The sequence below is a fragment of the Schistocerca nitens genome, chromosome 11 (assembly GCF_023898315.1).
Source record: "Schistocerca nitens isolate TAMUIC-IGC-003100 chromosome 11, iqSchNite1.1, whole genome shotgun sequence".
Taxonomy (NCBI): domain Eukaryota; kingdom Metazoa; phylum Arthropoda; class Insecta; order Orthoptera; family Acrididae; genus Schistocerca; species Schistocerca nitens.
The window spans coordinates 136,625,380-136,653,251 of record NC_064624.1 but is presented as its reverse complement, the minus strand read 5'-3'; the positions used below and the strand labels follow the sequence as shown (position 1 = coordinate 136,653,251).

Below are 27,872 nucleotides of genomic sequence, written 5' to 3'. Positions count from 1 at the left end.
TAAAATATCTGGGAGTATGCGTGCGGAACAATTTGAAGTGAAATGATCATATAAAATTAATTGTTGGTAAGGTGGGTGCCAGGTTGAGATTCATTGGGAGAGTCCTTAGAAAATGTAGTCCATCAACAAAGGAGGTGGCTTACAAAACACTCGTTCGGCATATACTTGAGTATTGCTCATCAGTGTGGGATCCGTACCAGGTCGGGTTGGCGGAGGAGATAGAGAAGATCCAAACAAGAGCGGCGCGTTTCGTCACAGGGTTATTTGGTAAGCGTGATAGCGTTACGGAGATGTTTAGCAAACTCGAGTGGCAGACTCTGCAAGAGAGGCACTCTACATCGCGGTGTAGCTTGCTGCCCGTGTTTCGAGAGGGTGTGTTTCTGAATGAAGTATCGAATATATTGCTTCCCCCTACTTATACCTCCCGAGAAGATCACGAATGTAAAATTAGTGAGATTCGAGTGCGCACAGAGGCTTTCCGGCAGTTGTTCATCCCGCGAACCATACGCGACTGGAACAGGAAAGGGAGGTAATGACAGTGGCACGTAAAGTGCCCTCTGCCGCACACCATTGGGTGGCTTGCAGAGTATAAATGTAGATGTATGCCAGACAGACTGAACTTTGTTTTTAGGCAGTGTTTCACATGCACTTAGAAAATACCTGGCTGCTTCCAAGACTCCGCATCAGTTACACGATGTACAAACACTTTAAAAAATGATGTCACATCTGGCTATGTGATATACACTAGATACAGACAGAAGGCACAGGTATGCTCCCCAGGGCAACTGGTGACCCCACTGAAACCTCCTGGCAGATTAAAACTGTGTGCCGGACCAAGACTCAAACTCGTGACCTTTGCCTTTCGCGGGCAAGTGCTCTACCAACTGAGCTACCCAAGCACGACTCACGCACCGTCCTCACAGCCTCACTTCTGCCTGTACCTCATCTCCTACCTACCAAACTTTACAGAAGCTCTCCTGCGAACCTTGCAGAACTAGCACTACTGAAAGAATGGATATTGCGGAGACACGGCTTAGCCACAGCCCGAGGGTTGTTTCCAAAATGAGAAAAAGAGAAATTTGTCATCATCTAATTTAAGTATTAAACAACGGAAAATCCAGGATAGTATGTAACAATACTGAGTCACAGATAGGCAAGACTTCACAATGTGTGTGTGTGTGTGTGTGTGTGTGTGTGTGTGTATGTGTGTGTAGAGAGAGAGAGAGAGAGAGAGAGAGAGAGATGGTGAGTAGCAACTTTTCTTCTCATAATATAATTTAAATATTAGTAAATCTTTTTTGAAGGCATTTGTCTGTAAGGTAGCTGCTATGTTGTCCGAACAACACACACGCAGGGCTAAAGCACCACAGGTGCAAAGACGCGAGGTGGTGTCAGTGCCATAGGGACTTGTGTGAGTTTCACCTGCGCCACGGGTGGCACTGAGGATGAAGATATCGACCTCGCCTCACCAAATTGCCAGCCGAGTACAATCCGCCAATGACTGGACGACAACAGACAGAAGCCTGCTCGGAAGATAGAAGAGCAGCTCTTGCCCACTTAGTTATAAATCATCGTCACGGCTGACTTAAGACAGGGAATGTCATTTAGTGAACTCTTAGAAGTGAACTCACAATTGTTGTAAATTGCATTTGCTATGTGCTGTGAAGTTTACCTACAGTTACTCAGCCATTGAGGGCCTTTATTTTGTGTTATACAGGGTGTTACAAAAAGGTACGGACAAACTTTCAGGAAACATTCCTCACACACATAGAAAGAAAATATGTTATATGGACATGTGTCCGGAAACGCTTACTTTCCGTGTTAGAGCTCATTTTATTACTTCTCTTCAAATCACATTAATCATGGAATGGAAACACACAGCAACAGAACATACCAGCATGACTTCAAACACTTTGTTACAGGAAATGTTCAAAATGTCCTCCGTTAGCGAGGATACGTGCACCCACCCTCCGTCGCACGGAATCCCTGACGCGCTGATGCAGCCCTGGAGAATGGCGTATTGTATCACAGCCGTCCACAATACGAGCACGAAGAGTCCCTACATTTGGTGCTGGGGTTGCGTAGACGAGAGCTTTCAAATGCCCCCATAAATGAAAGTCAAGAGGGTTGAGGTCAGGAGAGCGTGGAGGCCACGGAATTGGTCCGCCTCTACCGATCCATCGGTCACCGAATCTATTGTTGAGAAGCGTACGAACACTTCCACTGAAATGTGCAGGAGCTCCATCGTGCATGAACCACATGTTGTGTTGTACTTGTAAAGGCAGATGTTCCAGCAGCACAGGTAGAGTATCCCGTACGAAATCATCATAACGTGCTCCATTGAGCGCAGGTGGAAGAACGTGGGGCCCAATCGAGACATCACCAACAATGCCTGCCCAAACGTTCACAGAAAATCTGTGTTGATGACGTGATTGCACAATTGCGTGCGGATTCTCATCAGCCCACACATGTTGATTGTGAAAATTTACAATTTGATCACATTGGAATGAAGCCTCATCCGTACATACTGACAAAACTAAAATGAGCTCTAACATGGAAATTAAGCGTTTCCGGACACGTGTCCACATAACATCTTTTCTTTATTTGTGTGTGAAGAAGGTTTCCTGAAAGTTTGGCCGTACCTTTTTGTAACACCCTGTATTACAAGTTATGTTGCAAACTTCATTATTCAACAAGTTAAAAAGATCAGTAAACGTTTTTAACTCACTTGCGTGACTTTGTCACTAATTTGTTGGGACCGATGACCTTAGCAGTCTGGTCCCTTTAATCCCACAAACCAACTAATTTGTTGGAGTGTTGTAGATCCTTCATTCTCCTATCATGTTACCTGACTCTGGGGTACAGCTGTGTAATAGTGGCAGGAACACATTGTCTTAGCAGCGTACTGCACCAGAAGCCGTTTCATGAACTCACAAACTCGCCTACCGTAACAACGGTGGCAAATCAGCCTCCACAGCAGCAGTGATGAAGCCTTTACTAAGCTGGCGACAGGGGTTAACAAAAGTAGCCTTCTATGTGGGTGAAACACGAATGATAACACTTAAGACTGGAAGAGATTGGAACCTTTCGAAACGTGGTGCTACAGATGAATGCTGAAGATTAGATTGGTAGATCGGATAACAAATGAGGTGGTACTGAATCAAACTGGAGAAAATGAGGTCACAACTTGAATAAAACAAGAGATACTGAGGCATCAAGGAACTGTCCATTTGTTAATGAAGGGAAATTTGAAAGGGGGGAGGAAGGGAGGGCGGGAGGGAGGGGGCTAAAAATTGTAGAGGAAGCAAGGCATTAAAACGGTACGCAGGTTCAAGTAGACATAGGCTGGAGTAGTTATGCAGTCATGATGGGACATGCAATGAGTACATTAAGATGGAGAGCTGCATCAAACCTGTCTTCAGAGTGAAGACAACCGCAACAACATCAGTCTATCAGCAGAAGGCTGCTACAATTTTTGGCTCCTGAAATTATGTAGTGGTCAGGAATTCCGTCTCAATTGATAGTTTTCGCAACTGAATTTTCCGTTGATATAAGTCTTTGTGAGACTGAACTGCTTGTGAGATGCACTTGCATTCCCTTTGAGTTATTACCTGTGCTGTGTCTGGTAAAGTTGAGTTTGGCCCCATGATTACATCCACATCGATACTCTGCAAACCACCATGAAGTAGTATGTCCCCCATTGCACCAGTTATTAGGTTTTCTTCCCAGTCCATTCATATATGGAGTGTGGGAAGAATGACTGATTAAATGAATGCCTCTGTGCATGCAGTAATTATTCTCTCTACTCTTATCCTCACAATCCCTATATTAGCGATATGTAGGGAATTGTAGGACATTCTTAAGAATTCTTATTTAAAGCCAGTTCTTGAAACTTGTTAATAGACTTCCTCAGGATAGTTTATGTCTGCCTTCAAGTCTTCCAGTTCAGTTCATCTCCCACATATTAAACAAACCTGTGCCCATCTGTGTTGCCCTTCTCTGTATACATTCAAGATCCCCCATCAGTCCTATTTGGTACAGTCCCACACACTCGAGAAATATTCTATAACCAAGTTGCACGGGTTATTTGCAAGCAATCTCCTTTGTAGATTGATTGCACTTCCCCAGTATTCTGCCAATAAACTGAAGTCTGCCGCCTGCTTTACCCATGACTTGAGCCTATGTGGTCAGTCCATTTCATATCCTTTCAAAGTGTTACACACAAGTATTTGTGAGTTGGCCAATTCCAACAATGACACACTGATATTATAGTCACAGGTCACTAGGCTTCTTTCTTTTTCATTTTGTGAACTGAACAATTTTACATTTCTGAACATTTAAAGCAAGTTTCCAACCTTCCCACCACTTCAAAATCTTCAGATAGTACTTCATTACAGATAACTGCATCGTCTACAAAAAAGTCTGAGGTTACTATTAATATTGTCTGCACAGTCATTAATATACAATGAACAGTAAAGGCCCCCAAAACACTTCCCTCGAGCACACCTGAAGTTACTTCCACATCTGATGATGACTCCCCATCCAAGATAACATGCTGTGTCCTCCCTACCAAAGTGTCCTCAGTCGAGTCATAAATATCGCTTGATACCCATATGTTCATATTTTTGACAGTAAGTGTAGGTGTGGTACCGAGTCAAACGTGTTGGTTTCTAAATCTAGATGCACTGCATCTACCTGATTGTGTTGATCCAAAGCTTTCATTATGTCATCAGAGAGAAGTGCAAGTTGGGTTTCACATGATTGATGTTTTTGGAATCAATGGTGGTTGGCATTGAGGATGCCATTCTGTTCAAAATACCTCATTATGTGTGAGCTCAGAATGTGTTCTAAGATTCTGCAACAAATTGATGTTAAGGATATTGGATGGTAGTTTTGTGAATCACTTCTTGTAGACAGGTGTTACCCACGCTTTTTTCACAGAACTGGGCATGGTTTTCTTGATAGAGGTATCTATAGATTACAGCAGTTAGAAGAGGGGTGGGGGGGGGGGGTGCTATCTCAGCTGCAAATTCAGTACAGAATCTGACAAGGATTCCATCTGACCCTGGAGCTTTGTTCAGTTTTAACAATTTCAGCTGGTGCTGAACACCACTAGCACTAACATAATTTCATCCATTTTTCAGTGATACTAGGACTGAATTGGGGAATTCTCCTGGGTTTTCCATTGTAAAGGAACATTAGAAAATGGACCTATGCATTTAAGCTTTCACTTTGTTACTATCAATTTCGGTTCCTGTCTCATTTGCTAGGGTCTGAACACTAACTTTGGTGCCACTAACAGTCTTTACAAATGACCAGAATTTCTTTGTGTTTTATTAAATTTCATTTGAAAATATTCTGCTACAGTAGTCATTGAAGGCATCACATATTGCTCTCCTGGCAGTCAAACACGTTTCATTCAGCATCTCTATCTATAGTCCCATGCTTTGCTTCACACCTGTTATGCAGTGGCCTATGTTTCTTTACAAGTTTTTGTACAGTGGCTGTATACCATGGAGGTTCCCTCACTTTAACAACTGTGCCATGGGCAAACATTGTAATTTCTGTATGAAATTTTAAAATTACTAGATTATTTGTGTGTGATCGAGAAGCTCATTAACATATGAAAATGCAACTGTTCACGAAGAATGGAGGTAGAGAGGTAAAAATTGACACACATGCCTGAAATGACATCAGGTTTTATTGAAACTGAAAGCAAGTGCAGAAACTGGCCAACAGATGCTGCACGACAATCGTTTATAAAATGAGCTGTAGCGAGAGAAGCATTCAGATCACCTCTGGCCTGACTGTTAAACAACTGCTGGAAGGTAATACTTTTATGTAGCACAATGCTCCTCCCCATAGTTCTAGACATGTGGACGATCTCTTGCATTTGGTGAGATCACGTGTTGAGCCACCACACCCACCATGCTTGGCCACCCATGTCACCAGAGCTGAAAAAGTGTGATTATTGGTTGTGGGGTTACCCGAAGTTGCAAGCCTTCTGCGATCACCTGGCCTCATTAGGGATGCTAAAAGACATCTGATGGCAATTTCTCACCATACCTACTGAAATACAGTGCTGCACAATACTGTCCCTACAATATGTGTACTGTTTAATAACGGCCAACATGTTGAGCATTTGTTATAAAGATCATCATCTTTGCTAAAAATCAACCCATTTGTTGGTCATTTTGTAGTTTTCTTTTCTGTCAATAAAACCCCATGTCATTTCAAGTAAGTGTCAGTTTTTACCCCAGTGCTTAGATTATTCTGTGAAGTATTGAATTCTCAGGTGTTAACAGATTTTTTGGTCACTTTGTGCATTAAGAATAACATCAGTCACAGTACAGATCCTTCTGAGGCACCTGGAGTTTTGTTCCCCCATACTGAGGTTAGTTTCATTCTTGGGACAGTCCGTCAATAATCCCCTTTTTTTTCCTCTTATGAAGCCCTCCACACAAGAGGGAAGTTGTTACAGTCATAACGTTTTAGTCTGCCTTGTAGAATTCCAAGTGTCCCTCCATAGCTGAGTGGTCTTAGTAGATGGCTGCCACACAATGGACTTGGGTTCAATTCTCGTTACTGCCAAGGATTTTTCCTCAGTGAGATGACTGGTCGGGGTGCACTCAGCCTTGTGACGTCAACTGAGGAGTCATTTGACTGAGGAGTAGCAGCTCTACAGTCTGCACAGTAAGCAAAATGATGGGGGAATGGTGGGCTAATCACTTGCACAACCATAATGCATATGTATGACACCTCATGACAGAGGATGTCACAGATGACACCCCTTGCACCTACTTGGTCTGGATGAGGAGCTCGTTTTACGTAGCATTATGTGGTCTGCACAAAGGATTTGGAAAGCTCACAGAATACGTTGTAGCTGCAGTCACCAGCCCAAAGAATAGTCTGATTCAGCTCTCCACACTAGTTACACTGTGGAAATCCCATCATCTCTGCATGTATACTGCAATCCACTTATTTATTGAAGCCTCGTCTGTCTACAATTTTTACGCCAACCCGCATGTCCCTCCATTACCAAATTTGTGATTTCTGGATAACTCAGGATGTGTCCTCTCCACCAACCCCTTCTTTTAGTAAAGTTGTGCCACAAATTGCTTTTTCTCCTCCATTACTTGACATTCCCTCTTAGTCTTCAGCCTTATTCTATAGCACTACATTGCAAAAGTTTCTATTCCTATCTCATCTGCTTATCAACCATGTTTCACTTCACTTCAATATAAGGCTACCCACAAGACAACCACCCTGAAACCAAACTTTCCTAACAATTTTATATTACATTATAACAACTTTTTCTTTTTCAGTGTTGCTTTTTTACAGCTGTCAGTGTTGAGTTCATGTTGTTGTGGTCTTCAGTCCTGAGACTGGTTTGATGCAGCTCTCCGTGCTACTCTATCCTGTGCAAGCTGCTTCATCTTCCAGTACCTACTGCAACCTACATCCTTCTGAATCTGCTTAGTGTATTCATCTCTTGGTCTCCCTCTACGATTTTTACCCTCCATGCTGCCCTCCAATGCTAAATTTGTGATCCCTTGATGCCTCAGGACATGTCCTACCAACCGACCCCTTCTTCTAGTCGTTGAGTTCATACTGTCTCTAATTCAGCCACCATCAGTTATTTTGCTCCCCAAATAGTGAAACTCATTTACTTCTTTAATGTCATGTTCTCCATCTAATTCTGTCAGCATCACCTGACTGAATTCAATTTCATTTCATTAACCTTGTCTGACTTTAGTTGATGTTTACCTTTTAACCTTTCAAGACACTGTTCCACTCAGCTGCTCTTCCAAATATTTTGCCATCTAAGATAATTACAATATTAAAAATACAATTCAAAGATCAGAAAATCACAGTATTCATGAAGACATTACAAATATTTCTCTGTGATACCCAATGCAAAGTACAACCTTAAAATGTCACAACAGTTCGTTTTTATTTCAAGCGCAGTACTAATCTAAAATTTTAGTAGAATATAGTTTCATGTTTGATGACATGCATCATACTCTTCCACCACCCCTGACATTTACGAATTTCACAGCTGCATTTTTTTTTTTTTAAGGTAGGCATACCTAACGAAGTACAAATTAAAGAGCGAATAACTTGCGCTCGCACACTACGTAAATCTTTCCTTAATGTAACACTAGCAACTTCTAACTCATTAGGTGTATCATTGGATATCACGCGCGGCGAAGGCAATCATAATCAACATCTCTTGCACATTACTTGAATTTACTTACGTATGTATTACAACTTGCAAAAACCACTAACCTAATGATTTGATAATATGATCTTATGAGTCAATTTGCCGCTGCTGGTAGCGCATTACACGGGGCGTTATTTCAGCGCTCCTATACCCCGGTACGTCTAGTCCGCGCGTCTATTATATGCACGCGAAGCGCACCACGATGAAGACGGATTTGTAGGCGAACGATTACAGATAGTGCATAAGAATGACGCCCAGAACTTCACATTCTCAGGTCAGCCATCTCATCCGTGAAATGCTGGCCCGACAGTTTATCGATTAGCATCAGCGATGTATGTACGTCGGTACATTCGCTACCTTCAAAGATTACACAGTCTCCCGCTGCGAATAGGTGTGACGAAAGCAGTTAACCTGTACACATAGATAGCAATTTTCGGGCAAATTTATGTCACAAAAAGTCAGTATTACACTTGTGAGCTGCGTTTCCCAGTTTTAAAGTGTTACTGTAATGGTGGTCCTAGTAGAAACATGTTATAAGGAAACCCCAAACAAGCTTTTACGGCAATTAGCTCGCACATGCATCATTCTCCAACACACAGAATCTTTATCGACACTCTGCAGCTTGCTTCACGTTCCACGAAATTAAAGAGGTAATCATGGAAAATTAGTTGGGGGCAGGCGATGCGTACTTTAAATGCATTCTGAACAATCTCGATGCCACAGTCCACAGATTATCATGTTTACCGTAAGAATTTGTTAAATTTAACTCCCTAAAAATGGCCAGTTGGAGGGTTTTATAAGATCAACTCTTTCTCATCTTTCCAGAAAGCTTTTATTGAAAACTTACTGTAAAACAGATGAACACAGCTTATACTTTATATAACACAATTATAGTTACCTAACGTTCGGCAAAATTAACTCAATAACAAAGATAGCTCAGTTTCAGGGCTGTCAGATTTAACATGTGCACACTGCACTAACACAGTTCCTGTAGTCCAACATTCACTTCCAACACAAATTCATGGTTCAGATCGCACAGTTCTAAGATTTACTACATTTGCACATCTGATTTTAGCTTCACAAACTTAATATATCAACCGTCTAGTTTAGCCAAAATGTCTGACTCCTTGAAGAGATGGTACTCTCTATTTTCATCCAAAATTACTTTTGTTCCCCCATATTCTGGTAGCAAGACTTGGTCGCCAACTTTTATTATTGGGGGAATGTGTTCTCCTTTCTGGAAAAAAAAGAGGCCAGCATTAAGTACAATGAACACACAATTCAACTACTTTTAACAACATTGTAATTTTAACAAGCAACTAAAATGCACAACATACGTTTGTGCTCAAACTGACCAAATACAGAGCGAACATAACTGGCTACACTACAGATCAATCTGCTAGGACAACATATCTGTCATTCACAATCATTGGTTATCACCTCAATCTATCCTAGACCTTAAGCTACACCACATATCGGTCTGTCATCACCAAATTTACCAAATTCGGCTAAACGCCTGTTTTACCATACTCATTTTTGCGATTAACGTAATTTTTCGTGTCAAATTATTTCATGATTACAGATAAACATTGACACAGTTCTAGATAGTTTTGCCTTGTACAACCATACAGAAGCTGAGTTTAAGACTGATGCCATTTAGTCATTCTGGGCGTATATTTGCTGAATTGCCACTTTCCACTGTTATATTATTAATCAACTAGCACAATATTTTTCGTTGTCTATAATGCACCGAAATGTTTACAGTATTAAAGTTGTGATACTATATCCCCCAAATACGACTTCTGCTGAACTACTGAAAAGTGACAGGCCGGTACGAAAGTTTGATCTACCTTTCTCCAACAAGTTCGTGTGGATGCACGAATCGTACACAATCTACTGGTTATGTTTAACTAATTATTAAGGCACACCATAGTCCAATAAATAACACCAAATAAATACTATTTCCCTAGCAACTTCACTAACAGTGAAGTTTACGAACATTTCACACGTAACTCCCCGTACACATACGTACTTTTGCGTGTGTTTCGTAATTCTAGCATAAGAAGAAAACAAATTTTTCTTACACGTTACTACCTACATTGTTTCTTACGCCAGGTCCTACAGCTACTACAGTCGCCTTCTGCACTTTCTCCTGCGCCTTTTCAGGGATTACAATTCCTCCTTTCGTCTTCGTTATTGCCTCTGCCCTCTGAACCAACACTCTATCAAACATAGGAAGCAATTTCTTCGCAGCAGCTGCAGCAGCCTGTAAATTAGAATGTAATGCGTAAACACCTTCCTGCTACGCAAATTAAAACATTCGAAAACAAACTCAGCGTAAGTAACATTTCCAATTTTAATCTTTTGGCGCAGCCCAAAAAAGCTGCACACCTCGCATTAATTCCAACCAGTAGAGATTAGTTCTTACCATTTTCTACAATGTGCACCTCTAAAGTTAGAATAACACCGGCTTTTCCAGCAGCTTCGTTTCTACCACGCGATAACCCAAAGTTCAAGACCGCTACAGATCCCAGTTGTTTCTCTTTCCAATAGACTGTTAACATCTAATGACACACCTAGGCCCAACTTGCTGGCGACATCTCTTAAGCAAAGTTTTTAACTACATCTGTTTTCTAAGTGATAATACGAATTACCTTGATTCGTTATTAATTTTCAACACTAGATGGCAGCACAAATAGTGAGTAGGACATTTCTGTCTACATGCTACTCTTCAATTTATTCATCAATGAAAAGATAAGAATGGTCATTTAACTGTGTAAACAAATATTACCTATCGATATATCAAAATCTGAAAAGTTATTAGCATTGTAAAATGCTTAAATCGAATAAAAATTTATGAAAGAAGATTAATATCAAAGAGACCGATACTTTACACTGTTACATCATCTTCTGCAGTAGCTTCTAGAATGAGGCCCTGAATCAAGCATTTACCACTTTTTTAACTCATAAATTTCTTTCCTTCGAAGAACTACAACTTGTAAATGGCCGTAGCGCTTTCTGTAACCACATTATAAGTATCTGGGATGGATATAAGTCCTCACAGGAAACATTTTTCGTCACATATCTGGACACTTTATTAGGTATATCAACAGACATGCTCGATTTAGGTCCTCGCATGATTTTACACTTCCCATGTGCCACCACTTTCATCTGAAGCTGCGTGCGGCGTGGGAGAAGCATCTTGCCGGCGTTTGGTTTACTATAAACGTATAATTCTATTAAGTTTAGCAATATTAAGCAAGGTACGTATGAAGTAAACACCCCCATAGCTTAAGCAACGTATACAGTTAAAATATGTTTATTATTTTCACGTATCTATTGGAAAAAGAACGAAAGGATGGTAGCCCGGTTTAGGAGCGGCGATGTTTCATAACTATGTAAAAAAACAAGTAATATTGGACTGGTATTTTTCTTATACTGTTAAATTACTTGAGGAAGGCATAATACAACATTATTTGTTACGCGTTTCAGATGTACCGCCTACCTAGAGTACTTCGATCAAATGCTTTGCAGCAAATTTATCAAGTGCGATCTTTCGCAAAAGATGTTCGGTTTGGTCCAGAAGTAAGAGCATTGATGTTGCAAGGTGTAGATATTCTAGCAGATGCTGTTGCTGTTACCATGGGACCAAAGGTAAGTCTACGGCCAAGTTGCTTACATTTTAGTTCAATGTTAATGGAGCTCTGGTTAGGCTACAGAATAAAAGTAAACGTTTACGAGAATTGAGTCTAGCATAAAAAATAAACAATATATATACGTAACAATGCATAACATACCGTCCTCTTTAAAGAGGAATTTTTACATGTTCGTACAGCAAATATATTTCTCTATGTATGAAGTTGACAAATTGTACACAGTTATAAAATGATCATTGAATGAATAAATAGCAACGATCTAAGCTAACGCGAAATCTCGTAGTGTACACAAGCTAGAGCTTAACTGGTCACTTTCTACAACAGTTGATCATGTGTAAAGGTGTAGAAAATAGTGCTTAGTTGTTCTGTAATGCAACAGAGAAACGAATAGATTACGGAATCAATGTTCTTCGTTCATCAGAGTTTATGTTCCAGAAAATATTACAGATAAGCTCACAGTTATTCACAAATTGAAGACATTGTGTGCTGGAATTTTGGAGTAACATGATCATGTAAATCATCTAGAAGCAGTGAGGAATTGAATGCTAATCAATGTGTCCTGTATCAGAGGATGAATACAGTATGATAAAGGAAGCCACTAGTCAGTTTCCAAAACACACAGTTGATCTTGAAGGACACACAGTTTGCTTGATTGAGCAATTCAGTTGTTTTATTTTATATGTGGCCTTCCCTTACACCTGTTGACAAATTTCCTTCATTTGTTTTCAGTTTTATTTTCAGCAACATTTTAGTAGTAGCCTACTGTTAAGTATGGTGAGTAGAGTGAATCGTCGCATGTATGTATCATAACAAGGTCCGGTCTCAGGAAAGAAAGTCAACTTTTAGGGCTTATCTTATACAGAAATGTTGCAATACACAGTAAAATAGCTGCATTGCTAAGTTATCATGAGCTCTGTTTTTGTACAACTGTAATGAGATACCTAACATGATTTCACTCAGTCCATGACAGGAGCAGATAGACATTCATTCACTGTCTAGTATATCTTTAGTGTTGTTGCTGTGTCATTGCACGTTCTCTAAACCCTATCACATACTTGTTGCGCATCATGGTCTGTGATGTACTAGTTCTTGTACCTTGTATACTCAAAATGTTAAATTTGTCAATTTTAGGTACGTTTTTAGTGTGAACTGAACTGCCCATGATAATGTTATTACATTGTAATTGCTGGTAGAGGAAGGGTTTCTCTCTCTTTGCGCTATTTTTATAGATAAGTAGCTTGTATAATTTGTTTTTAATGAACTTTTTGCGAGGTGTAATAAAAATGTTCAAATATTTAAGTTTTTTAACTTTCTAAAATATTTAATTTACCATCATTTTAAAAAATGAATCAATGAAGTTTGTACCAATTTCTGTAAGATGTTGAACTATTACTTTTCTATGATGGTGAGTTCCTGAGGAAAATATACCTTAATGTTAAAAAATAAAATCTCAGGAAACAGGTTTTAAAGTTGAACATAGTTTGTAACTCGCCTCAGAAGATCCATGCACCATATCCTGAGTCATCTGCGTTTTCATCATCCTCCCTGGTCCTCCCAGCATTCTTTGAGTGCATTCTTGCCTTCCTAGCTAGCATAGTCATTTCATAATTTGCTTTCTTCACGCAGACAGCATCCAACTCGTAACATACCATCACCATATTTTTCCTAGGTTGTATGTCGTATCTTTTGAAGCATCCTAATACTCTCACGTTGCCATCATTAAATGAAAGAACTGCATCATAAACACCCAGATTCAATGTGTCCTTAGGCCTATCTAAAAGTACAGTTTTAGGAATTGTAGACCATACGACGCTCTTAAATGATTTGATTTTCGTGTTTTTCCATACAAACACTTACGCAACAGGTTTTGATCAGTCAGACTTCTTAAAACAGACTTAATTATATTGTACACTCCAGCAGGTAATGAGTCCCTATGACTGTATACTGTTCACCAGCTGCTAAAGCACTGTTGTAGTTGTAAAACACAGTTGGCACTTTTGGGTAAAAGGAATGACAATGCTCCTCATCAATTGATAGTAAATTGCCCAGATATCCTGCTTCATTTTCATCATACTGTCACAGTTCCATCCAATTTCCGTACCATAATTATTATGCTAACTGTCTCTCCTTATCTGTGAGATTACCTTTCACAGATAGTGGTTTTCAGTCCAGTAATTTTATGCCTTTCATATCTTTCTTCAACTTGCGGAGGGGGGTTCCCATTATTTTCTGGACGTGCCCAATACAGTCCAGCTTTTCTGCACTGACATCTCCATACGGCTTTGTTTCTACCACAATCTCGAAGCTCTTGGTGTTCCGTACCCTAAATCTGTTGCATACCTTAGCCCCAACATATCAGCTGACCTGGAAAAAATATTTACTGCACCTGCGGCTCCAATGTTCCCCTTAAACCCTTCAAAATTTACACCACATTCAGAACTCCCTTGAGATTTAAGTTTTTCTTAACCCTTTATAAATGCATACTTATGACAGTACTTACGCAGTACCTCTACATATAGCCCTCCCCCCATGAACCATGGACCTTGCCGTTGGTGGGGAGGCTTGCGTGCCTCAGCGATACAGATAGCCGTACCGTAGGTGCAACCACAACGAAGGGGTATCTGTTGAGAGGCCAGACAAATGTGTGGTTCCTGAAGAGGGGCAGCAGCCTTTTCAGTAGTTGCAAGGGCAACAGTCTGGATGATTGACTGATCTGGCCTTGTAACAATAACCAAAACAGCCTTGCTGTGCTGGTACTGCGAACGGCTGAAAGCAAGGGGAAACTACGGCCGTAATTTTTCCCGAGGGCATGCAGCTTTACTGTATGATTAAATGATGATGGCGTCCTCTTGGGTAAAATATTCCGGAGGTAAAATAGTCCCCCATTCGGATCTCCGGGCGGGGACTACTCAACAGGACGTCGTTATCAGGAGAAAGAAAACTGGCGTTCTACGGATCGGGGCGTGGAATCTCAGATCCCTTAATCGGGCAGGTAGGTTAGAAAATTTAGAAAGGGAAAAGGATAGGTTAAAGTTAGATATAGTGGGAATTAGTGAAGTTTTGTGGCAGGAGGAACAAGACTTCTGGTCAGGTGACTACAGGGTTATAAACACAAAATCAATTGGGGGTAATGCAGGAGTGGGTTTAATAATGAATAGGAATGCGGGTAAGCTACTACAAACAGCATAGTGAACGCATTATTGTGGCCAAGATAGATACAAAGCCCACACCTACTACAGTAGTACAAGTTTATATGCCAACTAGCTCTGCAGATGATGAAGAAATTGACAAAATGTATGATGAGATAGAAGAAATTATTCAGATAGTGAAGGGAGACGAACATTTAATAGTCATGGGTGACTGGAATTCGGTAGTAGGAAAAGGGAGAAAAGGAAACGTAGTAGGTGAATATGGATTGGGGCTAAGAAATGAAAGAGGAAGCCGCCTGGTAGAATTTTGCACAGAGCACAACTTAATCATAGCTAACACTTGGTTCAAGAATCATGAAAGAAGGTTGTATACATGGAAGAACCCTGGAGATACTAAAAGGTATCAGATAGATTATATAATGGTAAGACAGAGATTTAGGAACCAGGTTTTAAATTGTAAGACATTTCCAGGGGCAGATGTGGATTCTGACCACAATCTATTGGTTATGAACTGCAGATTGAAACTGAAGAAACTGCAAAAAGGTGGGAACTTAAGGAGATGGGACCTGGAAAAACAGAAAGAACCAGAGGTTGTACAGTGTTTCAGGGAGAGCATAAGGGAACAATTGACAGGAATGGGGGAAAGAAATACAGTAGAAGAAGAATGGGTAGCTTTGAGGGATGAAGTAGTGAAGGCAGCAGAGGATCAAGTAGGTAAAAAGATGAGGGCTAGTAGAAATCCTTGGGTAATAGAAGAAATATTGAATTTAATTGATGAAAGGAGAAAATATAACAATGCAGTAAATGAAGCAGGCAGAAAAGAATTCAAATGTATCAAAAATGAGATTGACAGGAGGTGCAAAATGGCTAAGCAGGGATGGCTAGGGGAAAAATCTAAGGATGTAGAGGCTTATCTCACTAGGGGTAAGATAGACACTGCCTACAAGAGAAAAGAGAACCACTTTTATGAATATCAAGAGCTGAGATGGAAGCCCAGTTCTAAGCAAAGAAGGGAAAGCAGAAAGATGGAGGGAGTATATAGATGGACTGTACAAGGGCGATGAACTTGAGGACAATATTATGGAAATGGAAGAGGATGTAGATCAAGATGAAATGAAATGAGAGATATGATACTGCGTGAAGAGTTCGACAGAGCACTAAAAGACCTAAGTCAAAACAAGGCCCCGGGAGTAGACAACATTCCATTAGAACCACTGACAGCCTTGGGAGAGCCAGTCCTGAAAAAACTCTGCCATCTGGTGAGCAAGATGTATGAAACAGGCGAAATACTCTCAGACTTAAAGAAGAATACATAATAATTCCAATCCCAAAGAAAGCAGGTGTTGACAGATGTGAAAATTACCAAACTATCTGTTTAATAAATCACAGCTGCAAAATACCTACGCGGATTCTTTACAGACGAATGGAAAAACTGGTGGAAGCCGACCTCGGGAAAGATCAGTTTGGATTCCGTAGAAATACTGGAACACGTGAAGCAATACTGACCTTACGACTTATCTTAGAAGAAAGATTGAGGAAAGGCAAACCTACATTTCTAGCATTTGTAGACTTAGAGAAAGCTTTTGACAATGTTGACTGGAATACTCTCTTTCAAATTCTAAAGGTGGCAGGGGTAAAATACAGGGAGCGAAAGGCTATTTACAATTTGTACAGAAACCAGATGGCAGTTACAAGAGTTAAGGGGCATGAAAGGGAAGCAGTGGTTGGGAAGGGAGTGAGACAGGCTTGTAGCCTCTCCCGATGTTATTCAATCTGTATATTGAGCAAGCAGTAAAGGAAACAAAAGAAACATTCGGAGTAGGTACTAAAATCCATGGAGAAGAAATAAAAACTTTGAGGTTCGCCGATGACATTGTAATTCTGTCAGAGACAGCAAAGGACTTGGGAGAGCAGTTGAATGGAATGGTTAGCGTCTTGAAAGGAGGATACAAGATGATCATCAACAAAAGCAAAACGAGGATAATGGAATGTAGTCAAATTAAATCGGGTGATGCTTAGGGAATTAGATTAGGAAATGAGACACTTAAAGTAGTAAAGGAGTTCTGCTATTTGGGGAGAAAATAACTGATGGTGGTCGAAGTAGAGAGGATATAAAATGTAGACTGGCAATGGGAAAGTAAGCGTTTCTGAAGAAGAGAAATTTGTTAACATCGAGTATAGATTTAAGTGTCAGGAAGTCATTTCTGAAAGTATTTGTATGGAGTGTAGCGATGTATGGAAGTGAAACGTGGACGGTAAATAGTTTGGACAAGAAGAGAATAGAAGCTTTCGAAATGTGGTGCTACAGAAGAATGCTGAAGATTAGATGGGTAGATCACATAACTAATGAGGAAGTATTGAATAGGATTGGGGAGAAGAGAAGTTTGTGGCACAACTTGACCAGAAGAAGGGATCGGTTGGTAGGACATGTTCTGATGCATCAAGGGATCACCAATTTAGTATTGTAGGGCAGCGTGGAGGGAGACCAAGAGATGAATACAATAAGCAGATTCAGAAGGATTTAGGTTGCCGTAGGTACTGGGAGATGAAGAAGCTTGCACAGGATAGGGTAGCGTGGAGAGCTGCATCAAACCAGTCTCAGGACTGAAGACAACAACAACTACATCTAGCACTTCTGCCAGTACCCATGTGCTTGTTATACACTGAAGAGCCAGAGAAACTGGTATACTTGCCTGATATTGTGTAGGGCCCCCACCAGCATGCAGAGGTGAGTACAACATGACGTGGCATGGACTGAACTAATGTCTGAAGTAGTGCTGAGGGGAACTGACACCATGAATCCTGCAGTTCTGTCCATAAAAACATAAGGGTGCGAAGAGGTAGCAATCTCTTCTCTCATACTTTCCTTTTAATGTATGTGATATACGAATATGTATTTAATATGAAAAGAGGAAATATTACCAAAAAATCTCAGAAAAGTACTTTACTGATTTACTTCAAATTTTGACACATTATTCAAATAAACATTCAGATGGATATAAACTTCCTTCATATATGTACAAGTGACACTTCGTTACCAAAAATTTCAAATTTCTTGATTATTTTTTTCAAATTTTCACACAAAACTCTAATGAATGTCTGAATGGACATAGGCTATGTATTTTTTTACTATGCGAATACATATGCAATATGTAAAGAGGAAACATTGTTACAAAAAATCTGTTTGTCAGTCGTTTACTTCAGATTGTTACAGAATACGCTGAATACATTGAGTTATGTAGGCTCTATATTTTTGTAAATTAGCAATGCATACATTTTCTGTTAAACCTGACTGCAAGAGAGAAAATGCTGTGCTGCACTTGTTGTCAAAATGTGGGTTTGTTTTCTTTCTCTCAGTCAGTTTTAACTACAGTAGCCGAGCATTAAACCATTTGACAAATTTTCTCCCATATATATACCTACTTATGATATATATTTTTTTAAAAAAAATGTATACACCACCATGTGGAATTTTTGTTTTCTTTCTCTGTTGGTTGTAAAAGAAAACAGGAAAGTTACAGGCTCATGCACACCGCTACAAAATCTAAAATTAGAATGACAATAAACAAGGCTCAGGATGAGAGAGTGAGAAGATAGGTGGCAGCAAGAGGAACATGGTGATGGACATAGGAGAGGGTTTGGGGGGGGGGGGTTCGAGGAGGAGATTAGGACATATATTTAGCAGTTGGAAAGCATCCCTGGGTCTGCTACTAGTTTATTAATTACCAAAGAAGAATTCAGTGGATTTTCTTGTGAAAGTCTGTCGCAAATTCTTTCCGTCCCTGAGAACTGAAGGAATAGGAAAAGTGTCAGCCAAGCAACCCCCCCCCCACACACACACACACACACACACACACACCAAAAAAAAAAAAAAGTCAAATTTCTCAGGGATCCACCCTCAAACTTCACGCCGTGCAGGAACTAAGAATTCACGGGGTTGATAGAGAATTGAAAATTGGGCATGTTTTCATCAGTATATATGAGAGGCTGACAATATTTTCCAAGAAATTGAGGAAAGAAGCTTTTACGACTGTCGCTTATATATCAGTAGGAAAATGTAGTTAATTGAAAGCATTGCTTTCATAAAAACCAATGCGTCTGGTATTGGGGCACAGAACCTGTGTTTGATTCCCAAATGCATTCTGCAGTTTTTTGTATTTTTTCCACTTGAAAATTGGTAGGAGCAGGAGGGTTAATAAAGTAAGGAAATCAATAAGGAATAATAAGCTAGGCAGCTAAATTTCTCAAACTACTTGGATTATAAAAGAATTTTTGGCTTCATTGTGTGAAAAAAGTTCAGAATAAGACTGCTGCAAAGACAACATTTGACATGCATTATTGCAGGAGGGAGAAAAATGAACCCTTGTTGCATTTAGTAGTATGTACAAAATAACACATTTGTACATGGCACAGTATTCCACCATACCATCTGTAATATAGTTGTCTAAAGTTTTCTTGTGAAAGTGATTAGTAATTTGGTCCTTGGGATATAGAAGAGGTCAGACTCATTGAAAAAAGTTTGTCACTTGTTCTGTGTCCAGGAAATTGAGTAATTCAATTTGCAAGATTTACTTTGAGAAAATTTTAAAACCATATGTTGCTGATAACTTCATTCATGTAAGATTCATGGGGTGGGCATACTAATGTCAAATAGTGCATTTATTGATGACGTGGGTCAGCCGACTTGCACGGCAGAAGTAGTACCGACATAAGGCATACCTGTGTGCCAGCCTTATGATTATTTTTATTACAGAGTTAAAACCTTTGTCAAGCCTTCAGGCAATCTGCTGTTGGAAACTCAGTGGGAATTTCACAAGCAAGCAGATACAATGATTCATAGCATAATTCGTGCTCAACTTTACTGGTATTGGCATCATCTGCATGTTACACATCAAAATTAATTCCCAAAAAATAAATATTTTTAAACGTAAATGAAGACCATTTTCTGCCAAGTCTTCGGAAAGAATGATGTAGTTGCACAAAGATTGCATTGATCAAAGGTTCTTGGCATGCTAAGTATATTTGCTTGGAATGTTTATATGACAAGTAGCAAGCATCTATTTGTTCTGAGGAAATTGAGGACATTGTGAGTGAAAGAGCCAGTGTAAAGTGATAAGGATTAAAATTTTAATTCCTTAAGAATCGAAATAGATTGAGAAATTTATTGGCCCACCTTGTTATTATTACTTATTGATTTACGTACAGTATTGTATCGTATTAACCCTCCTATTCCTACCAATTTTGTAATAGAAAAATGAAATTGGAAAAAAAAACTGCAGAATCATTTGGGAATAGAACACAGGTCCTTTACTGCATAGGAGGCCTGAAGTGCTACATCAGCGGCACTTTATTTTACAGTGTTTACATTACAGGTACATATGTGGCAGTTGTAAAAGTTTCTTTCCATGATTTATACAAAATATGCATTTGTGGACCCTAGATTTTTGGTAATCCATTGAGCCTGTGAATTTTGAATTGTTTGTGCATTTTGAACTTTAGGGGTCATTTTCTCATAAATGAGGGCATTTTGAACAAATATCTTAAGTTTTCATTTTACGTTTTACGCAAGTGACCTGCCAAATATGAACCAAATTGATTGGGTGTGTCTTGAGCTGCCTCTTGTGAACCAAGTTAGTTTACGTCTCTGGCCGGTCTCGCAGTGTTCACATCTGATTTGATTGCTTGTCATGTTGGTGTGGAGATTTAAAATTTAATGTTACTTTATGACATGAACAACCAAGTGGTGAATGACACCACCACAAAAGCAAAACAAATTCTCATTTTTTTCTGTCTCCCCAGTCTAATTTATTTATTTATTTATTTATTTTTTAATTTTTTTAATTTGACACTCGTGTTTAGAAAAAACAGAACACCTTGAACGATTGGAGATAGGACGTGCATATTCGCAGAACATGTACATTAGTATGTTCTGCAAAAACGATTAGTATTTCAGTCATCTTGGTTCAGCATGTGTCCTGTTACGTAGTAGGGACACGGTCCGTATTAGCAATGATAACTTGTTCTATGCCTGAGGGCATCAAAACCTATAAGGCACGAATAGGGTCCTGTGGTATAGCCACCTGTGTTGCATTCATGTAGTTGATGGTGGACATGCGCTGGCTTACAGGAACAGAATGGGAGGGTAGATTGAGCTGAAATTTGCTTTCATTTATGTTGATGTGTGTGTGGTGGCCCTGAAAAGGGCCGATTGTTTACCTGCGAAGCTGGGGTGCCGGTGCATTGCATGCAGGAAGCACACAGTGCTGGGCGGAGCCAGGCCGTGTCAGTGTGGTGTTTACACTGAGGAGAAGGCCTAAATGGCACGCCAACGCGGCCCCACCCTGCCCAGCCAAAGTTCATCTGTGATGGTTGGCATTGGCTTACAGCACTGCTTCCATTGTTTCACTGAATCCCACACATTTTCAGTTGGTGACTAGTCTGGTGACCTGGCGACTAGAGCAAAATGTTGACATCCTGTGACACTAAGAAGGCACGTGTTCATGCAGCAACATGTGGTCACACATTCTTTCTGAAAAAGGTATCTGGGATGTTGTGCAGAAAGGGTATGGCTACAGGTCTCAGGATGTCATTCACGTAGGTCACACTGGACGCAGTGCTCTGGGCACACACCATCTGTGATGTGTGGTTGTACCCCCACATCAGAAGGCCCCAAGTTGGCGTTGTATATCTTGTGTGAATGCGGTCACTGCAATGCCAGTCCCCGTCTGTGGTAATCATTTTCAAACTAACTGTATTCGTCCAAAAACACTATCTGGTGCCATTCCTGTCCCCAATGATCTCCCCCTCACCAGGGGGCTAATGGTCTTTTAGTCTTTTCGCGAGTACGTGTGTGGCGAGCACGAGGCCCCGAGCTATTGCAGCCTTCCTTCCTTTCCTGGGCTGCATTTCCTTTCCCTTCCCTTCCCCTCCTTTCCTGTCCTTGCTCCTTCCCCTCCACCCTCATCTCCCTCTCTTGGTGTCCTTGTTTATGTTGGCCCTGCTATCCTCCTGGTTATGTTGGCTTTGCGATTTGGTTTTGTTGAGTAATTACCTAATCCTTTTATCATTCTCTGGTCCCCCTCTGACCTCCATTTCTAAATTTCTGTTCTGTAGTGTGAGCCATTCTGGGAAGAGCACTTTACCTAGTGTCTCCAGCGTGTGCCCTCCTAGTTCCTTCCATCTTTTCCTGCACATTATTGTCTGATGCTAGGGTACATAGCCATCACGGTACCCAGCCTCCTGCAGTGGGGTCGCTATGTACCCTTTCGGTTGAGCCCCCTGAAAACACAGGGATCACACTTCTGATACTGAGCTGTGACCACCTCATGTAAGCCTAGGAGTGGTTGCTCATCATCCTGGAGCATCAGAACTCCCGGCAATGGCCACCGTGCCTGTTGGACCTTGCAGTGGCTGGGTGGCACCTGTGGGGAGAGCCCCTGATCGGACTGGGTGGTATCAGGGCGGACGCTATGCAAATAAAATGCATACGGGTCCAGAACTCTGCCCGTTCTACTACAGCCGTCTCTGTGAATGGAAATTATTCTTTTTGTGCTGCCTCTTCTGCCCCTTCGGCCTTCCCTTCCATGGCTACCCCATGGGAGGAGGGTCAGGCTCGTTGACTAGGGGCGAAACATGTCCCCCACTATCTGGTTTGCGCCAGGACTGATGGGGATACTTTCACCAATACCAAACCTTTATTTTTTTGTGGTACACATTGAAGACAAGTTTGGTGAAGTGGACTCTCTGAGCAAAATGCGGTCGGGTTCATTGTTGATCAAAACTGTTTCAGCTACCCAGTCTGTGGCCCTTTGTGCCTGTGACCACCATGGCACAATTCCTGTGTCCATTACCGCCCACCAGTCTTTGAATATGGTTCAAGGTGTCATTTTTCACAGGGACCTCATCCTTCAAACTGATAAGTACCTTAGGGACAACCTAAGATGTCGAGGTGTTCACTTTGTTCGGGCGTGTTCACAAGGGCCCGTAGGACAATCGCATTGATACTGGTGCCTTTTCCTGGCCTTTGAACGGGGTACCCTCGCTGAGAAGGTCAAGACTATGGTTTATCGATGTGACATGAAGCCGTACATCCCACCACCTATGGGATGTTTTAAGTGCTTGTATTTTGGAAAGTTCTTCCCACTGTTCACAGACCCATCTGTGGTGACTGTGGACGTCCACTCCAAGAGGGGAGTTCCTGTGTTCCCTCACCTGTGTGTGTTAATTGTCATGCTAATTATTCTTCACGTTCACCAGATTGCGCTGCTTATAAGAAGGAAAAGAAGATACAGGAGTATAAGTCCCTTGATTGTCTAACCTACACTGAAGCTTGTAAGAAGTATGCACGTCTTTATCCTGTGTCAATGACGTCTAGCTATGCTTTTGTTACATCTTTACCCCTTCCTCCCCCAGTCCTAAACCCCTCTCCTCTTCCCCCCCCCCTCCCCTGTGGTTCCCACACCCTCCCCTCTGGGTGCCGCTCCCCCTACCCAGCCGGAGAAGTGTCCCACTTCTTCAGCATCTGCCGGTCAAGGGCACCCCTCCCAGGACTTCCCCTTCCCGGCACCTTTCCAGGCCGAAGGTCTGCTGCCACGCGACGAGAGGGGGGGGGGAGGAGGAGGAGGAGATTAGGACATAGATATTTAGCAGTTGCAAAACATTCCTCGGTTTGCTATTAGTTACCAAAGCAGAATTCACAGTGGATTTTCTTGTTAAAGTCAGTCTGGCAAATTCTTTACATCCCTGAGAACTGAAGGAATAGGAAAAGTGTAAGCCAAGCATATCCCCCCCCCCCCCCACACACACACACACACACACACACACACACACACACACACAAAGTCCAATTTTTCAGGGATCCACTCTCAAACTTCACGTCGTGCAGGCAACTAAGAATTGACGAGGTTGATAGAGAATTGAAAATTGGGCATGTTTTCATCAGCATATATGGGAGGCTGACAAGATTTTCTCTTTCTGTTCCCGATCTTGCTGCAGCTGGGTCCATTATGCCGCACAGCCCTCCTCGATCTCAAACAGAAAAGAAGAAGAAACATAACTCCCAGAACAAGGAGCCTCTGGTGTCGCCAGAGGTCCTGTCCCCACCCTCGCCACCTGATTCTGACCTGCTGTTCATGGATGTTGCCCCCTCCTTGTCGGTGACAGCTGGTGACCAGGCAGCATGACTGGCTTTGGTCTGTTCTTTCCCCCCTCCCCCCCCCCCCCCTATTTGAATCATCATTCTGTCGTTATCCAATGGAATTGTAATGGATATTACTGTCACCTGCCGTAGTTGAAATCCCATATTTCGTTTCACTCTGCAGCTTGTGTGGTTCTACAGGAATCTCATTTTACTGATGATCACCCACTGACCCTCTGTGGGTCCCTCGCTTTCTGTCGCAATCGGGTCTGCCCCCTGCGGGCCTCTGGTGGTGTTTGTATGTTGGTCCGTACGGACATTGCTAGCACGTGGGCCCTCTTCAAACTACCTTGGAAGTGGTTGCTGTTAGGGTCCACCCAGACTCTGGAGTCACAGTTTGCAGTCTTTATCTCCCTACTGACAGGACTCTTACACCTGCTGCCTTAACTGCCCTTCTTCAGCAACTTCCTTCTCGGGGATTTTAATGTTCATCGTCACTTGTAGTGCAGTGCATTTCCTTCTAGTTGGAGTCTTCTCATAGACAAGTTTCTTGCAGACCATGACTTGTGCATTCTTAATGATGGCTCCCCTACCCATTTCAGTGCTGGTCATGGTACCTTTTCCGCCATTGATCTTTCTTTTTCTTCTCCCTCCCTCTCTCCCCTCCTCTCTTCATTACACTGGCTGCCACATGACGACCTTTGCAGTGGGTGATCACTTGCCATTGATTCTCTCACTCCCTTCCCGCTCCCCTATGGACAGGTTACCTCGTAGGTCTTTCCACCGGGCCGATTGGCTTCTATATACTGCACAGGTCATTTTTTCTCCCTTTATGTTGGTATTGATGATGTCCTACGTGACGTGTTTGATGCGATTGTTCACGCTCCTAGCCTTGCTATCATACACTCACCTGGACCGTTTCGCTGCCAGCAAGTCCCGTGGTGGAGTGCGGCCATTGCCATCTGTGATCGCCGTCAAGCTTTGCAACACATTAAGAGGCATCCATCCTCTGTCAGTCTTATTACCTTTAAACACCTTCGTGCCAAAGCCCGTTACTTAATGAAACAGAGCAAACGGGTATGTTGTGAACGCTCTATTTCTTCCCTAGGTTCTACTGCCCCTATGTCACGAGTATGGGCTACACTTTGCTCTCTCCAAGGTTGCCATTGGCCGTCAACCCTCCCGGGCCTTGCCCTCTCAGATGACCTTTGCACGGACCCGTTGATTCTCGCAGAATATCTTGTGACCCCATTTTCCAACAGCATCAGCATCAACCTGCTATCCAGCTGCTTTCCTTCACCAGAAACAGTGGGCAGAAGCTTCTGCCTTATATTTTACCCCTTGTCAGTCAGAATCTAACAATGAACCTTTCACTGAAAGGGAACTTCTTTCCGCACTTTCTTCTTCTCATGATATGGCCGTGGCCCAGACTCCATTTGTAACCAATTGCTTCAACATCTCAGTGCTTCACGACGACATCTTTTCCAGGTATTTGGCTCCAGGGTGACTTCCCTTCTCAGTGGAGGGTTAGCATCGTGGTTCCCGTCCTTAAGCCTGTTAAGAACCCCCTGTTTGTCAAAAGCTATCGGACAATTAGTCTGACAAACATTGTTTGCAAGTTACTTGAACAGATGGTAGCCCGTCAGTTAAATTGGCTTCTCGAATCTCGGGATCTGTTGTCCCCTTACCAGTGCGGCTTCCGAGAGGGACGGTCTCCGATCATTTACTTCGCTTGAAATCTGCTGCTCGGCAGGTTCTTTCCCAGCGCCGCCTTTTGGTTGCAGTATTTTTCGACCTTCGCAAGGCCTATGACACGGCTTGGCGCCATCATATTTCACTTACATTTCATGAGTGGCGTCTTTGGTGTCCACTCCCGATTTTTATCCGCCAGTTCCTGTTCCATCAGTCATTCAGGGTTCGGGTTGATACTGTTTTTAGTTCTCCATGGACCCAGGAGAATGGCATCCCACAGGGTTCCGTATTGAATGTACTACTTTTCCTCATTGCTATAGATGGACTTATGGCCTCAATTAGTCCTTTGGTCACCCCTGCTCTGTATGTGGATGATTTCTGCATTTGGGCGAGTTCCTCTTCGATGACCTCTGCAGAGCAACAGCTCCATGGTGCTATACGGCATGCCTCTGCATGGATCCTCGCACACGGGTTTCATTCTCTCCTTTAAAATCACAGGTGGTCCACTTCTGTCGCCGTACTACAGTCCACCCCAATCCAGAGCTTTACCCTGATGCACGATTACCTGTGGTCCCACAGTTTAGTTTCCTGCGTTTTGTTTTCGACAACAAGCTCACTTAGCTGCCTCATACCAGACTTCTGAAGATAGGATGTTTCTGTAAACTTAATGTCCTTCGCTTCCTTGCCCACACCTCTTGGGGTGCAGATCGTTCCACTCTTCTTCACCTTTATTGGGCTTTAGTGCTGTCTCGTTTGGACTATGGCTGTCAAGTTTATGGTTCAGCTGCTGCTTCCACACTGCACCTTTTGGATCTGGTCCACCATCGTGGTATCCCGTTTGGCCACCGGTGCCTTCCCTACTAGCCCTGTAGATAGTCTTCTGGTTGGAGCTGGGATCCCCCCCCCCCTCCCTCCTTTTGTTCTGCTGTCTCAGCTTCCGGTTTCTTATGCAATCACTGTCCGTTCCTCTCCCACTCGTCCTTCCTATTCTATCCTGTTCCCAGACCAAGGACGTCGCCCACCAGATTCCTGCCCTTGGGCGGGTCTTCCTTCTTTGTCCTGTCACCCACGTTACCTCCCCAACACCACCCCCCCCCCCCCCCCCCTGGTTAGTTCCTCGGCCCCGGATTCGGATGGATCTCTGCCGAGGTCCGAAAGATTCATTTCCCCCAGTGGTGTTCCGTTGTTTTTTCCACTGAATTTTATGGGAGTTTTGGGATGCTGTTGATTTTTTACTCCGATGGCTCTAAATCTGCTGATTGTGTGGGATATGCCTTCATGTCCTCTGTTGGCATGGAAAATAATCTCCTGCCAACTGCATGTGGGGTGTTCATTGTGGAATTGATGGCCGTTTCACAGGCCCTTACCTTTATTAAACAGTCGCAACTCAACCGCGTTTTGTTGTGTACTGTTTCAGTGAGTGGCCTTTAGGCTATTGATCGGTGTTTTTCCCGCCATCCCTTGGTCTCGGCCACCCATGACCGTCTCGCTGATCTTCACCATGCTGCTTGTTCCGTTGACTTCCTTTGGGTTCCTGGTCATGTGGGTATCCCAAGTAATGAGCTTGCTGATCGTTTGCCTGGGGAGCAGTCTCTTACCCCGCCTTCTCTGTAATTCCTCCTGTGGCGGATTTATGGCTTCATATCAAATCCCCCTTCACACAGTCATGGGCCAATCTTGGGAGGTTATCTCCCTGTCTAAGGAACTCCGTGCGATTAAGGTGACACCTGTCCCATGGCGTTCTTCCTTTCGCCTCTCCCGAAAAGACTCTACCACCCTGTGTCATCTCCGCATCGGCCATACCAGGCTGACCCATGGTTTTCTTTTGCGTAGTGAGCCACCCCCACTTTATGGTCGTGGAGGCTTCCAGTCGGTAGCCCGCATTTTTGTGAAATGCTCCCTTCTTTTGGCTCTGCGTACTATGTACTGACTTCCCTGCACTTTACCTTTAATATTGGCAGACGATTCCCAGATGGTTGAACTGGTTCTCAGTTTCCCCTGTGAAAGTGGTTTTA

The 27,872-nt window shown here is 42.3% G+C and overlaps 2 protein-coding genes across 2 annotated transcripts in view; one reads left to right on the top strand and one right to left on the bottom strand.

Annotated features, from left to right (window-relative positions):
- Positions 1–9,033: 9,033 nt before the first annotated feature.
- LOC126213584 (10 kDa heat shock protein, mitochondrial) lies at positions 9,034–10,807 on the bottom strand. Its single transcript, XM_049941432.1, has 3 exons — positions 10,653–10,807; positions 10,323–10,490; positions 9,034–9,461 (listed from the first exon to the last, which is right to left on the bottom strand). Exons 1-3 carry the CDS (start codon positions 10,653–10,655, stop codon positions 9,318–9,320), a joined length of 315 nt encoding a protein of 104 aa, XP_049797389.1. The 5' UTR covers positions 10,656–10,807; the 3' UTR covers positions 9,034–9,317.
- A 521-nt stretch (positions 10,808–11,328) lies between these two features.
- Positions 11,329–27,872, top strand: part of LOC126213582 (heat shock protein 60A) — a 72,562-nt gene continuing 56,018 nt past the window's right edge. The window contains exons 1-2 of the mRNA XM_049941431.1: positions 11,329–11,487; positions 11,717–11,878. Of these exons, the coding sequence (XP_049797388.1) occupies positions 11,717–11,878 (162 nt within the window). The 5' untranslated portion in view covers positions 11,329–11,487. The remainder of the gene's footprint in view (positions 11,488–11,716; positions 11,879–27,872) is intronic.

Bases quoted from the DNA above. Each gene is read 5' to 3' on its own strand.
- LOC126213584 (XM_049941432.1), bottom strand. The intron at 9,462-10,322 runs GTAGGTAGTAAC...TTTTTTTTCCAG, and splicing joins GACCTGGCGTAAGAAACAAT to AAAGGAGAACACATTCCCCC.